At 35.9% G+C, this 14,364-nt stretch overlaps 1 protein-coding gene across 13 annotated transcripts in view; it reads left to right on the top strand.

Annotated features, from left to right (window-relative positions):
* The first annotated feature begins 2,845 nt into the window (after positions 1 to 2,845).
* LOC127868913 (ubiquitin-conjugating enzyme E2 2-like) overlaps positions 2,846 to 14,364 on the top strand; it is a 31,920-nt gene continuing 20,401 nt past the window's right edge. For 3 of the 13 annotated variants that reach the window (XM_052411071.1, XM_052411076.1, XM_052411070.1), the window contains exons 1-3: positions 2,846 to 2,960; positions 5,693 to 5,762; positions 12,975 to 13,006. In XM_052411071.1, coding sequence (XP_052267031.1) covers positions 2,937 to 2,960; positions 5,693 to 5,762; positions 12,975 to 13,006 — 126 coding nt within the window. In that variant the 5' untranslated portion in view covers positions 2,846 to 2,936. Of the gene's footprint in view, positions 2,961 to 3,211; positions 3,879 to 5,692; positions 5,763 to 12,974; positions 13,007 to 14,364 lie in introns of those variants that run through there. The other 10 variants (XM_052411077.1, XM_052411072.1, XM_052411068.1 and 7 more) reach the window with 9 other exon arrangements.

The raw sequence follows: 14,364 nt of genomic DNA, 5'->3' as shown, positions 1-14,364 counted from the left end.
AAATTGTATTATAAGTCCTTAATTGACCTGGCTATAGTTCTCAGATTATTATAAGCTCAATCAGTATATTTATATCATTATTTATTCTTTGTGTATTGTAAACATACACAATCATGCAGTTACATGATATCAATAAATAATATCAAAGCTATCCATACTATAAAGGTCATTGACAAAGCCTATGGTAAAAATGTGAACACATTGAGTGTAATCGCCCTCTCGTGCCAGCAAAAACAACACGTTGACAGGTTGTCATTTTTGACAGTTCTACTTTCACTTTCATTTTGTGATATCAAACTATTAACAATTATGTGGCTGAGAAAAATATCGCCATTGCTTTTTATGCCCCCGGTAGGGTGGCCTATAGCAGTTGAACTGTCTTAGTCAGTCAGTCAGTCAGTAAGTGTGTCAGTCTGTCCGTCTGTCGGAAAACTTTAATGGCCATAACTTTTTCAATATTGAACATAGCAACTTGATATTTGGCATACATGTGCATCTCATGGAGCTGCACATTTTCAGTTGTGAAAGGTGAAGGTGAAAATCATCCTTCAAGGTCAAATGTCAAATATAAAGTGTCTGTCCGTCTGTCCGAAAACTTTAACATTTGCCATAACTTTTTTAATTTTGAAGATAGCAACTTGATATTTGGCATGCATGTGTATCTCATGGAGCTGCACATTGTGAGTGGTGAAATGTTAAGGTCAAGGTCATCCTTCAAGGTCAAAGGTCAAAGGTTAAATTTTGCAATATTAAAGATAGTAATTTGATATTTGGCATGCATGTGTATCTCATGAATCTGCACATTTTGAGTGGTGAAAGGTCAAGGTCATCCTTCAAGGTCAAAAGTCAAATTTTGCAATATTGAAGATATCAACTTGATATTGGACATTCATGCATATGGATCTGCACATTTTGAGTGGTGAAAGGTCAAGATCCTTCAAGGTCAAGGTCAAATTTTGCAATATTGAAGATAGCAACTCCATATTTGGCATGCATGCGTATCTCATGCAGCTGCACATTTTGAGTGGTAAAAGGTCAAGGTCATCCTTCAAGGTCAAAGGTCAAATTTTGCAATATTGAAGACATAAACTCGATATTTGGCATGCATGCATATCTCATGGAGCTGCACATTTTGAGTGGTGAAAGGTCAAGGACATCCTTCAAGGTCAAGGTCAAAGGTCAAATTTTGCAATATTGAAGATAGCAACTCGATATTTGGCGTGCATGCGTATCTCATGGAGCTGCACATATTGATTGGTGAAAGGTCAAGGTCATCCTTCAAGGTCAAGGTCAAAGGTCAAATTTTGCAATATTGAAGATAGCAACTTCATATTCGACATGCATGCGTATCTCATGGAGCTGCACATTTTGAGTGGTGAAAGGTCAAGGTCATCCTTCAAGGTCAAAGGTAAAATTTATGGCTTCAAAGCTGCGCAGCAGGGGGCATTGTGTTTCACGAACACAGCTCTTGTTTAATATATATTTTCTGCACATTTCTTAAAAAAACTTACATCGATACACGATTTTCTTTGTTAATTCAAACATTCCTGACAGACTTGTGTACATATTTCGCTTACATTTTGACGCGCGTAGGTAGGACCGCATTACCGCTTCCGAAATGTGTATTCATACTATTGTCTTCGAAGAACTTATCTGATGTTTGACGGAAAGGGCCGAAAATGTGCGATTGTGGGTCAAGTTCCCCACAGGTACTACTTTCCCGTTCCCCCAATTTTTTTCCGTACCTAAAATTTTTCGTACCCAATTTTTTTCATACCCATTTTTTTTCGTACCAATTTTTTTTTCATCCCCAATTTTGTTTTCGTCTCCAAGTTTTTTTCGGTCCCAATTTGTTTGTTCCCAATTTTTTTTTCGTACCCATTTTTTTTTCGCAAACATTTTGTACCAAACTTTTTCGTACCAACATACACAATTGTGGTGATTGTGGTGATGTAGATAAACTTAACTTGATGCTTTTATATCCATCCTCTCAAAAGCATCGTCACACCAGTACTGTCAGTACTTTGATTATTGCATGCAACCAATTACATAGTACTAGTAGAATGATTATCGGGAGGAAAACCTCACATAACTACATTCCATTGGTGACCAATAGTTACTTCCCTTTGTTTGTGATAACTTAAAACAGAGAATTGGTATTGGCACTCTTAATTTAATTGCAATCTCCTAACATTACTTTTCAATGGAGGGAGAGAATGCTCACACTTAAATAATTACAGTGTTGAAAATGGGCAGTTATTTTAACTGGAATCCTTATTTGACATTGAATTTGCTTTGCATAAATTGTGGGCTAATCAATTTTGTATGTATATTTTTAAATACACACACATTTTCTTTGATTTAAGCTGAGGGGTATTATTTCTTTACTAAGTATAGATATATATACTTTTTATCTACTTGTCAAATCCAGACAAATCCTCAAGAAGGATAAATACGGTGAGGATTAAAAGTTCTGCCTCCTTGACAGAAATAATTACAACAAAACTCTACATTTTCGGCATTTACAGTTAATTGAGTATTTTAGAATAGTTTATTTATTTTCTTAACTTCCTTTGTAAATCCATCGAAAATTTAAATTATTTTTCAATAAGATTCAAGCCCGATACCGGGTTTTAATCCACCAGTGACACACTTTAGACTCCCCGATATAATCGCCTACTACCTTCATGGCAGGGCTAATGTGATTGTTCCTTAACTCTTCATTTCAAAACCATTTGTTTGCACTGTAAGTTAGTGTGTTTTAGTCTATATAATTATATAAAAGTTGGTAATTTACAAAAGGGAAATAAGGCTGACGTGCTTGTTCTATATCTACTATATGAGTGTTCTCCCTTATATCACATGCAACTATGACACATACATATTGATAGTTATCTTAAACTTGTGTGATTCCATTTCAGTGTGTTTGGGATAGCATGGCTTTAAAGATACTTGCAAAGGTAATTTAATTGGTGTGGCGAGTTGTAATGTAATTGTAATCGCAATATAAAAGGGATTGACTGTGTGTGACAATATAGTGAGATATTTTAATTAAATCACGTACAGGTTACCTGTCATTGCACTGTTATCAATCATTCTATTTATAGGAAGAGGTATGGAACATTTTGATACCAGGGTTGTTTAATTATATTTGCATTGTGGATATGAAAATAAGCAGCACTTTCACTGTTTGACTATAAATGTAACGTGTTAATACTTTAAAAAGTAATAGGACACATATAAGAATGGAATTAATCTTTGAAGTTTTAACACAGTACTGCTTATATCACTGTATTTTTTACAATTGTTACCTGTATTGTACATTTTGTGTATTACACCCCGTAATACGACGTAGGGTTGTATTGATTTAAAGTATTTGTCATCAAACGTGGATCGGTCTGTTTGATTACACCTGCTTCATATATTGAAGTTTTTATAAAGGCGGTTGCAATTAATACTCTTAAGCCTACACACACATGCAGCATGCGAAAGAACGACCTGCAACACTGCTGAATTTGAAGGGACACGTCTTCGGGAATGGATGAAAATTCCACCAAAGTTTCAAAAATTCTTGTCGAGATAAATGCGTGAACTTGTCATTAATTGTTATATTTGATACAAAGCGACCAGAATACATATTTAGTGAAAGTTCTATCGTGATTACCGGTAACTGTCTCATAATTTTCACTGAAAGTACATTTTAAGATTGTGTCATTTGTGAATTAATTTAAGAGTGATATTGCTCGTTTACAAATTTGTTCAATGAGCCGTCGATCACGTTGATTTACATTTCTATTAAACTTTAGGAAGTGATTTATTGATTTATAGATCAAATTTTGACTAAAATGTTGATGGATATTCGAGAAACGATGACAAATGTAAGTGTTGAATTATGAGTGTGATTGCGTTCATGAAATAGGATACTGCAGATATTGAACGAGTGTACCAATTTTTTTTGTCATGGATTAAAAATGCCATGATAAAGATATAGGAAACGCATAAGCCAGCGTGACTAATAAACAACGCATTGTTTACTCGAGCCACTCAAAAATAAGAGTAGAAAGGTCGGTCATTTTTCTGTACCATTAAAGATAAGATGTTCGAAGACAGAAATTACCACAATCTTCTCGCAATATTTTGTACTTGTACAAGATGATTTTATAATCAACTAGAAATGGCGCGGCAGAGGCCGACGCGTATCCCCACGCCGCATGTTTGACCAAGGGGCGCCCCAGGGTTGGTAATGGGACATGCATAGTTGAGATTGACCGTATTGTCAGAAGAGAAGTTCAGTATCAATTAAAAGTAAATCGTCATAGAAATGAAGAAATTATAATAAAAGGCAATTTTGGGTGGGTGTGGTCTACGTGGGCGGGGCACCCATGGGTTGGTAATGGGGCCATGCATAGTTGAGATTGACCATATTGTCATAAGAGAAGTTCAGTATCAATTTGAAGTGAATCGGTGTAGAAAAGAAGGAATTATAGTAAAAGGCAATTTTGGGTGGGTGTGGTCTATGTGGGCGGGGCCCCAGGGTTGGTAATGGGGCCATGCATAGTTGAGATTGACCGTATTGTCATAAGAGAGGTTCAGTATCAATTTGAAGTGAATCGGTGTAGAAATGAAGAAATTATAGTAAAAGGCAATTTTGGGTGGGTGTGGTCTATGTGGGCGGGGCGCCCCAGGGTTGGTAATGGGGCCATGCATAGTTGAGATTGACTGTATTGTCATAAGAGAAGTTCAATATCAATTTGAAGTGAATCGGTGTAGAAATGAAGAAATTATAGTAAAGGCAATTTTGGGTGGGTGTGGTCTATGTGGGCGGGGCCCCAGGGTTGGTTATGGGGCCATGCATAGTTGAGATTGACCCTAATGTCATAAGAGAAGTTCAGTATCAATTTGAAGTGAATCCGTGTAGAAATGAAAAAAATATAGTAAATGGAATTTTTTGGTGGGTGAGGCCTATGTGGGCGGGCGCCCCAGGGTTGGGATTGGGGCCATGCATAGTTGAGATTGACCCTAATGTCATAACAAAAGTTCAGTATCAATTTGAAGTGAATCCGTGTAGAAATGAAAAAATTATAGTAAATGGAAATTTTTGGTGGGTGTGGCCTATGTGGGCGGGGCGCCCCAGGGTTGGGAATGGGGCCATGCATGGTTGAGATTGACCGTATTGTCATAAGAGAGGTCCAGTATCAATTTGAAGTGAATCGGTGTAGAAATAAAGAAGTAAATGTAAAATAACCTAAAAAAATGAGTGATAATTTCTGACGCGGCCCCACCCCAACCGCTTTAAATTTTGACCCAGGGGTCAGATCAAAATTCCAAATAGTGCAGGGTCGCACATATGCTCATAGCTACCATGTGTGTAAGTTTCAAGGTTCTAGTGCTTTTAGTGTAGGAGGAGATAGTGGCCAGGACGGACGGACAGACAGACAGACAGACAGACGGACGGACGGACGGACGGACGGACGGCGGAGATAACCACAATATCCCCACCTTTTTTTAAAAAGCGCGGGGATAACTATGATCGAACGCAGCAAATCATGATGGACAACTCAACCTGGAACATCACAAAAGTTAACGGTCGGCACCAAAAATATCGTCGGTAGAGTTAGGGAAAACAAGCAACTTAATTTTACGCCAAATGTAAGTTATTATGTTCAAATGCTCACTTAATTATTTGTTTCAGCAACTTCAACGCGTGTCCGACGAGTTGCCACAGCGACCGGGATTTTCTGCCGGACCCCTCGAAGATGACCGTAAGCAAGCAATACAGATTGTAACCAGCGTGCGTTGGCACCTACCTTTAAAGTGAACCCCAAGAAAAATAATCTTTCGCAAAGTTTTAATGTAGATGTATTATTTTTAACGCTTAAATATGATTTACTTTGTTTTAATGTTTTGTTTTATTTATTCTGTTGTATCGATTAATTTACTTTACTTTGATTGGTTTGTTTTCCAAAGTAGACCGTTATTAGAATAACACGGCCGTTAATCACGTGCGCCACCTCTTTTTTGCGATGCAGTAATAAATGAGCCAATGCTACTTCCGAGGTGGCGCTAATGACCGGATGTTTTCAAATTTTACGGATAATTGTACAAGGTGAGTAGGTTTTATATGTTTAGCCAACATATTTCGCATTATTTTAAAAATCGGAAAATATAGTGCGATTCAGCTAAGATTTATTCATCAAAAAATGTTCAGAAACATACAATCACAACCCATTTGAAAACTTGAGGACCTTTATAAGTTGATGCATGGTGACGTTTTACAAGAAAATCGATCAATATTGCCTGTGTAACGAGCAAATGTGTATCCAAATATATCTCTAATGGCATCAAACAATTGCAGTGAACATGTAAAATTTGTTGCATGCACAAACACACTGACTTCTTGCCGATCTATTACATAATTTTGCAATATTTAAAAAGAGATGGAGCCAATGCCAAGGAAGATGGCGCTCAGTACAGGAGGTGGCGCCTATGCACATTTTCAGCCATTTTATTGTGACCTATTTTATGCAACAGTTTCTGTGTATAATTGGTCTAGGACTGAAAGTAAATGTTCGTAAAATAAAAGCAACTAACAAGCGAATTTTAATGAGTAAATATGTTCGTGTTCTTATTTGATGTTTTTCATTCACTGTTGTTATTGTATTATTTCTAATTTCACGAATGGTTTAAATAAAGAAACGTGTATTTGATCAATATTAAAAACTACTTACCTTATGTTCCAGCTGCATTAGTAAATAACGCTAAGCTAGAATGTTCGATATATCATTTATTGTGACACTGGTGATTAATATTTTACTCTTTTTACAGATGGGAGTTTTTGAGAGAAGGACACGAAAAGGCTTGGTCCTTGCTTCACGGAAAAGATACAGTCTTGGTAAAACGAGAAAGCTGCCTGAATTTCAACAAAGAACATTTGAAAGAAAGCCGGATATGAAACGCGTTTTCACGAGTGCTCCATGTAAGACAACACATAAAAGAAGTATTACCATTTTCAACTCTCAGCTAAATCAAAGAGCCAGATTGATGTCACCAATCGTACGACAACGCGGTTCCTTTTTTTCCAAACGTAAAGCAGTCAAGAAAATTAGACTTTATGTCAGAAAGATATGAAAGTTTTGGAAGAGAATATACTAATTCTTCATTAAATGAGACGTACCTTTACTAAAAAAACAGCTTTGGAAACTCGCGTTTAATGACGTCTTTCGCGGAAGGTGATGATATCTCTGAAACGGGTAGCATATCGGTCATTGAAAGAGATAATACGTGTGAAGAATTCACGGCAGATGACACTACGTACATATTATGTAACGACGCTATGAATATCCTCCTTGGGGAAAGTGACGATGGGGAAATGATGTCGTTTTAAAATTTAGTATCAAGTGGACGATTTCCGTTAGACAATGTTGCATTTCAACTGTTCTAGATGTTGTCAAATGGTTTAACAAATTAACTGCGAAGAGGTTAGAACGAACCATGCGCTATAGTAACACAACAATGCAGTTTTTTCTGGTTTGGAAGGCGCTTGTTTGGGGGACTGCATCCGAGTTCGTCAAAAATAAACTTTGCATATCATAGTAGATGTAAAAGTGTGTTGTCACAGATTCATCCACTGGGCTTTGAATTAAATTTCGACGTGAGCACCGGCTTATACAAAACTCATTTAGGTAAAATCTCAGGAAAGCTATATGCTAAGACAATATATTGGGTATTTCAGTAAATGCATAGACATACGTTTCTAAGACTAAACCCTATGCATTATGAGGGGTGAGCAACCCATGCGAGCACAATACGGATACAAAGTTAACGAGGCAAACATGTTGCCTTCAACACGTATTGGCATACATTTATATTATGTTGTTTATCGTGACTTTGACAGCAATACCTAAGTGCTAAGCAAATGAAAAGTAATTACTGAGATACTTGTTATGAGCATTGTATGTAGCGCATAATTCATCAAATAGAGAACTGTTGTTCACTTCAGCATTTTTTAATGAACTTTTAGCGTTATATAATATATTTGATGATTGTGTCAGGTGTACAAATTTGAAGTTCCTGCTAAAACTAATTCATTTGTTGTTTTTTTGGTGTTTTTATTGTTTTTGTAGGTTTGTGCCGTTTTTTAAAGTAAAACAGATTTATCACGACAGTCAGTTTGATTTTCCTTTGGTCGTTGACGGCTCAGGTACTACTTAAATTACCCCGGGTAGTCTTGAGTATACTACAATGGATACCGGATACGGCTATATTCCGGGGTAGCTTTTAGTTTATTTTCGGTACTCCGGATATTCTGGTGTATACTTGATGTAAATGGGATACTCTTTAAGTAGTTACTGAGCTGCCAATCACCAATTGCGGTTGTCTCGATTGGTTGTTGTTGGCCCAGCGACTATTTTAAAGTACCGCGGGTACTCTTAAGTATACTAATATGTACACCGGGAACGGAAAATACGCTTACAGGCACCGGGTCATTCCCTGGGAAATGACTTATCGAGCGTCAGTTATCATACGCACTATTTTCCTGGATTTACCAGTACTAAGTGCGCTTACTTATGCCGTGACGAACAACTGCCCAACTTATATCAGAGATAGAATAAATGAAGAATTAATTGCATGGCCAAGCACCACAAGTTACGTTTCCGGGCCGGTATGCAAACCAACGATCCTTGGATTTCTGTCCCAATGCTCTATTACTGGGCAAACCGCACGTTCTAACAAAACAATTACATCTCGCCAGGTTTAACTACACAGGCCCGTATTCACCAAAACAATCATATACTTAAACTAAATATTAAATAGTGTCCTTTAAACTGTTTTGTATCTGAAGTTTGAGTACAAAACGCGTCGTATTGTAATCAAATACTTTATAGTAAACGCCTTACATTTTTTCCGCCTCAGTTTATTCTTAAGTCTCCAATATAAAAATGGGCTGGTGAAAACGTTTTTCGATTGTTAATATGCAGAAAAGTATGTTTATACTTTATTTCAGTAACGAAAACAATATTAAGTTACACGTCGCTGCCTAGCAACAATTTGATATCGTACGTAAAAATGGTAACGATGAAGACTTGTTTCAATTAACATACAATATTAACCATGCAAAAATTATCAATTAAATAAACTACTTGTTCGATTCAGTTCAGCGATATGAATGAGCAAACTTAAATAACGGGATATTAAGATCTTTACATAATCAATAACTGAAAAGAAACAAACTTATAAAAGCTTGAAAAGGAAATGCAAGAAAATATCAAAATATAAAGATGCTTCTCTGACTCTTATAAAATATACAGCTGTAATAACAGCTTGATGCAATCATCGTCTCTGTGGAAAATAATTCAATACTTAGGGCAAAAAAACAAAACATAAATAAACAAATCAACAACTCTAGCAAAATGCTCCTATTAAAAAGTTAATCCTTGTGCACATTTTTCAAGTGCCGAGAAAGTGAGTATTCCTTCTCAAACTTTTCCCCCGCAAATCTGGCAAATGCAAATGTTCCCCAAGTGTTTAACTCTGGTGTGCATATAAGGAGATCGTTTGGATATATACATTTTTTGACAAACATCACATGTATGCGTTTTCTTTTGACCCTCACCGCAATGCTGTGCGTGGCGTTTTAGGTTTCGGATATAGCCGAATTCTGCATGGCAAAGTTCACATTTCAGTTCCTCCCTGCCGTGATACTGACGACAATGATTACCCAAATCCCTTTTCGTTGAAAATCGTTTCACACATTTACCCGCGTGTATATATTTCTGGTGCACTGGGTGTACCTTTAAGTTGTACACGGAACTAAACCGACGGTTGCATACCAATCACACTACCGTTTTTGACGTGGAAATTCAGCCTACTGTTTGTGGTGTATGACTTGTTACACGATTTGAATTCATATTTTTTTAGTTCCTTTATTCATGTCCGTGTTGAAAAAAAAAGCGTCATTATTTTATGAGAATCAATCGAGCTCTTAACAACGTCGGTGTAATGGAAAAGCAATTGTTCAAAATGATTTAACGTGAAAGTGAATATATGAACAACTTTCATGACAACATCATACGACTGTTAAATCATATCGTGCATTAGCGCCACCTCCTTTCCTTAGCGCCACCGCCTTTGCATTGGCTCCACCTGTTTTGGAAAATTGCAAACAAAAATATTATATCTACAAAAAGCCAATGTGTTTGTTCATGCAGGAACTAGTATATGTTAGACGCAGTCGTTTGAGGTCGTTAACTAGTTAATCGAATGGATTTGCTCGTAGCATAGGCAAAAGACATCGATTTGATTTTAAAACCCCAATCATGTCAAAACTTATAAAAGTCCTCACGTTTACAAATGGGTTGTGTTTGTATGTTTCTGTACATTTTTGGATGAATAAATCTTCGCTGAATCGCACTACATTGCCCGATTTTTTAAATAATAGAAAAGCAATTGTTCAAAATGATTTAACGTGAAAGTGAATATATGAACAACTTTCATGAAAACATCATACAACTGTTAAGTCATATCGTGCATTAGCGCCACCTCCTTTCCTTAGCGCCACCGCCTTTGCATTGGCTCAAACTCTTTTGGAAAATTGTAAAACAAATATATTATATCTACAAAACGCCAATTTGTTTGTGCATGCAGGAACTAGTATATGCTAGACGCAGTCGTTTGAGGTCGTTAACTAGTTAATCGGATGGATTTGCTCGAAGCATAGGCAAAAGGCATCGATTTGATTTCAGAACCCCAATCATGTCAAAACTTATAAAAGTCCTCACGTTTACAAATGGGTTGTGTTTGTTTGTTTCTGTACATTTTTGGATGAATAAATCTTCGCCGAATCGCACTACATTGCCCGATTTTTATTAAATAATGTGAATTATGTTGAAAAAACATATAAAACCTACTCACCATGTTCACTTATCTGTAAAATTTAAAAACATCCGGGCATTAGCGCCACCTCGGAAGTAGCATTTGCTCATTTATTAATGCATCGCAAAAAAGAGGTGGCGCGCGTGATTAACGGCCGTGAATAAGCCCATGTACGTGTTACTTGATAAACTTATCCGACGTAGCCGTGAAAGTCAGTATGCATTTTCCGAAACGAGTTCATTTTTATTGGCGTTAAGTGATTAAAATAAGCAAATTTACGGTATTTGGTTATTTAAAATGATGGTCACGCTGGTTTGTTAAAGGAATGATCGTATAAATGTACTTGTTACACATAAAATTTGATCTCTTTTTTTCTCTTGAAACATATCGAGACGCTGCATTTTTTAAAAAAAAAACGGTGTTGTTCGCTTAATAATGGGGATATGCTCTTTATGAATGTTTGTATAAGATTATGAAAAGGAATACAAATTATCTCTAATAATGTAACAAACATTGTTAACACGTATATTACTTCATCAATAATAATATATCTCGAGCTTATCAAGCTCTTAGAACGGAAAGAAGACCTTGGTTTACATTTGGTTTAGACATTGTGTTTTAAGAACAGTTACATTACGTATTTGGGTGTTGTTATCATAATATCGTGTTTTATTATGTTTTTAGTGTGCCTGTTTTTTTGGTGATACTCTCTTAAATTTGCAACCTTAATGATGTGTATTTTCATACGGTACATTATTAATTTCATGGCAGATTGGGTGCTAGAAATGACGTTAACCTTCAAACATGAAACACATGAAAACACAATCCAAGATGACTGCAGTTGTGTTAACTTATTTTATTCTACTTGCCACTTGCAGCATTTTGTTTTTATGTTGTTTTGTTCTCTGATAACTCTTTTTCATGTCTTACATTCATTATTTGTATGTTATCAATGGGCATAGCGTAAATGCACTTTTAAGAAGACTCTTAATTATCAGCTTAAAATGTGCGATTAAAGTTAATAAACGACATGTCACAACATGCCAGAAATATAATTGCAAGGCGCATCAGCAGCACTTCTATAGATATGAATACTTTATACTCTTCATAAAAACAATGTTGGGCAGCTTTTATTTGTTTTATATCCTTCTTTAAATCAACGTTTAGTTGTATCTAAGTACGAAAATGTACAAGTTATTGGAATTAAAGGAAATAAATCACTTCGCCTCATGCAATCGCGAAGCCTAATTAACATCCTTTGTGATCACTTGCAAATAATTATTGTACAAATGTTTTGCGAAATTCTTATTTATAATGTTAGAGGAGCCTTCAAATGTCATTTTAAACAAAGGGCCATAACTCTTTAAAGACGCAGTCGTTAAACCTCAATATTTACTGTGGCACCTGTGGATTATTATTATGTAAATAGTTCGGCGAGTATCGACCGCAAAATAAAAGTGGAGTTTCGCACTGAAGCACACACGTACAGAGAGACGGAAGGACTTCTTTCATTTGAACATCCTTACCGGCAAGGGATTATAACCAATTGATAAAATACTATTATGTTGAAAATCAAGTAAACAGTGTTATTCAGAGTGGGTTTTCTAAGATATTAATTTGCGTAATTTAATGTTTGGAAACACTACAATAAACTATTCTGTCTGGCTGTCTGTCGTTACCCAAATTCGTATTCAGCTAAAAGTTTGGATCGTCTGATTATGTTCAATCGATATTGAGACATAAATGTTGCCTTTAGAGTGGTAGTACGTTTTTGATTTAAAGATTTCCGCTATTACGACTCTAGAAACACTATTTATGAATCAGCATTGATCAAACTTGGTGAGAATATTTATTTTGATAATATTATGGCAATGCCTGCATCTGGGTCAAGTGGGGTTTAACATTATGTCACAAGGTCATGATTTCGACGTTTGGTGTACCTTAAATTCAAGTTAACCATTCACTACCATCGTCTCCATCTTGGAATCTTGTTCTATCTCTACACGTTTTTTTTAATTTGAATGCAGTATATCTAGTCTCAAACACCTAAGTTTTCTGTTCTCTTACTCGATATTGCATTATATTTTCCAATTCTATTTCAGTCCTTCACTGGAAAGCCTCAATAATGGGTCCTGTACGTAAGTTTTGTAATTCTATAATATACTGTTAGGCAGAAACATGTTGTCATCAAAACGTAATGAGTGAGCATACGTGTTATTTGATTTATTCAGGCAGTATTAGCCAGTGTCCTGATAATTGGCACGAAAGAAATATATTTCGCACATCAGATAGATGTACCGATTCAAGTTGTCAATTTTTCCATTGCCATTCCTACGATTCAATTTTCAAGCAAAGCGAATACAATTACATTAAACATGTTAACCTATGCATAGCAGCCGTATATTATGTACAGTCATTAATATCTTTATATGTGTCGTCAGCTGGGAAACTATATCTTGTTTCCTATTAAAAAACGATCTCTTCACTTGCCTGATCCAGTGAGCTATGCATGAAATATTATATCTATCATCAGTTGTCTTCTTTGAGAAAGAAGGTTTGATTAAATGGAACCTATAACAGATGGGCTCAAATCCCCACATCCAAGTTTTGTCTGAGAAATATGATAAAGAGATAGAAACGGTGATGTATTAATCAATATATCCTTGTGGAGTAGTAAGTCCGATATCAATGTAAAATTGAGTCTGATTGTAAATCAGAATACTCATTTTGTATGTGTAATTTTCTGAACGCTAGCAGATGGTCGCCTTGATTATTTTTCTTAGTAAAGTACAGCTAATAAGTTGTAAATTTATGGTTATATAAGTATTGTTTTACGGATAACTAGCTTATCCATATATTGTCGAGAAATACGGTAAACTAAGTTACATCAATATATCTTTGCTCACCTGTGTGCTTTTCGTTAGTTTTTATGGTCAGAAGTATAGCGGCTTCCGTCGCTATGTCTCCTATTGGTCAATTCGTTTCAAACGCTATATTTTGCAAAAACGGTTGGGCAATAATGCTCACACTATGGAATTTTCATTGCGTAAGGTCTCTCAACATTGTTAAAAGAATGTCAGATCATGCAAAACGCTAATTGCCATGGCAACCGCAAAAAAGCACGCACATGCTAGAGCTTCGATATTTTGTATAAATCATTGTCAGTCGACCTGTTCCAAGATTGTTCAAATTATGGCTAAACGTGTTCTAGTCGATCTCTATTAAAATTGTTCAAATTATGGATGTGGTGGAAAATAGTCCAGCACTTGGGATTATAACTTGTCCTTGTATGCATTAAGTAATAAAATCATAAACAAGTATTCTCTCATTCGTAGCCAAAGGTAAATATATAGCTTCGACTTTTGGAAAGACAAATTTTCTATTGGATCCCTAATCCCAAATTATCGCACTGTGATTACAATTATTTAGTGCCCAAGGTTTACAGTTTTCATGTATATATTAAGCACACATTTCAAATATATTGGAATTTAC

This window comes from Dreissena polymorpha, chromosome 2, assembly GCF_020536995.1.
Source record: "Dreissena polymorpha isolate Duluth1 chromosome 2, UMN_Dpol_1.0, whole genome shotgun sequence".
Classification (NCBI taxonomy): domain Eukaryota; kingdom Metazoa; phylum Mollusca; class Bivalvia; order Myida; family Dreissenidae; genus Dreissena; species Dreissena polymorpha.
This window is presented reverse-complemented; position numbering and strand designations above follow the sequence as displayed.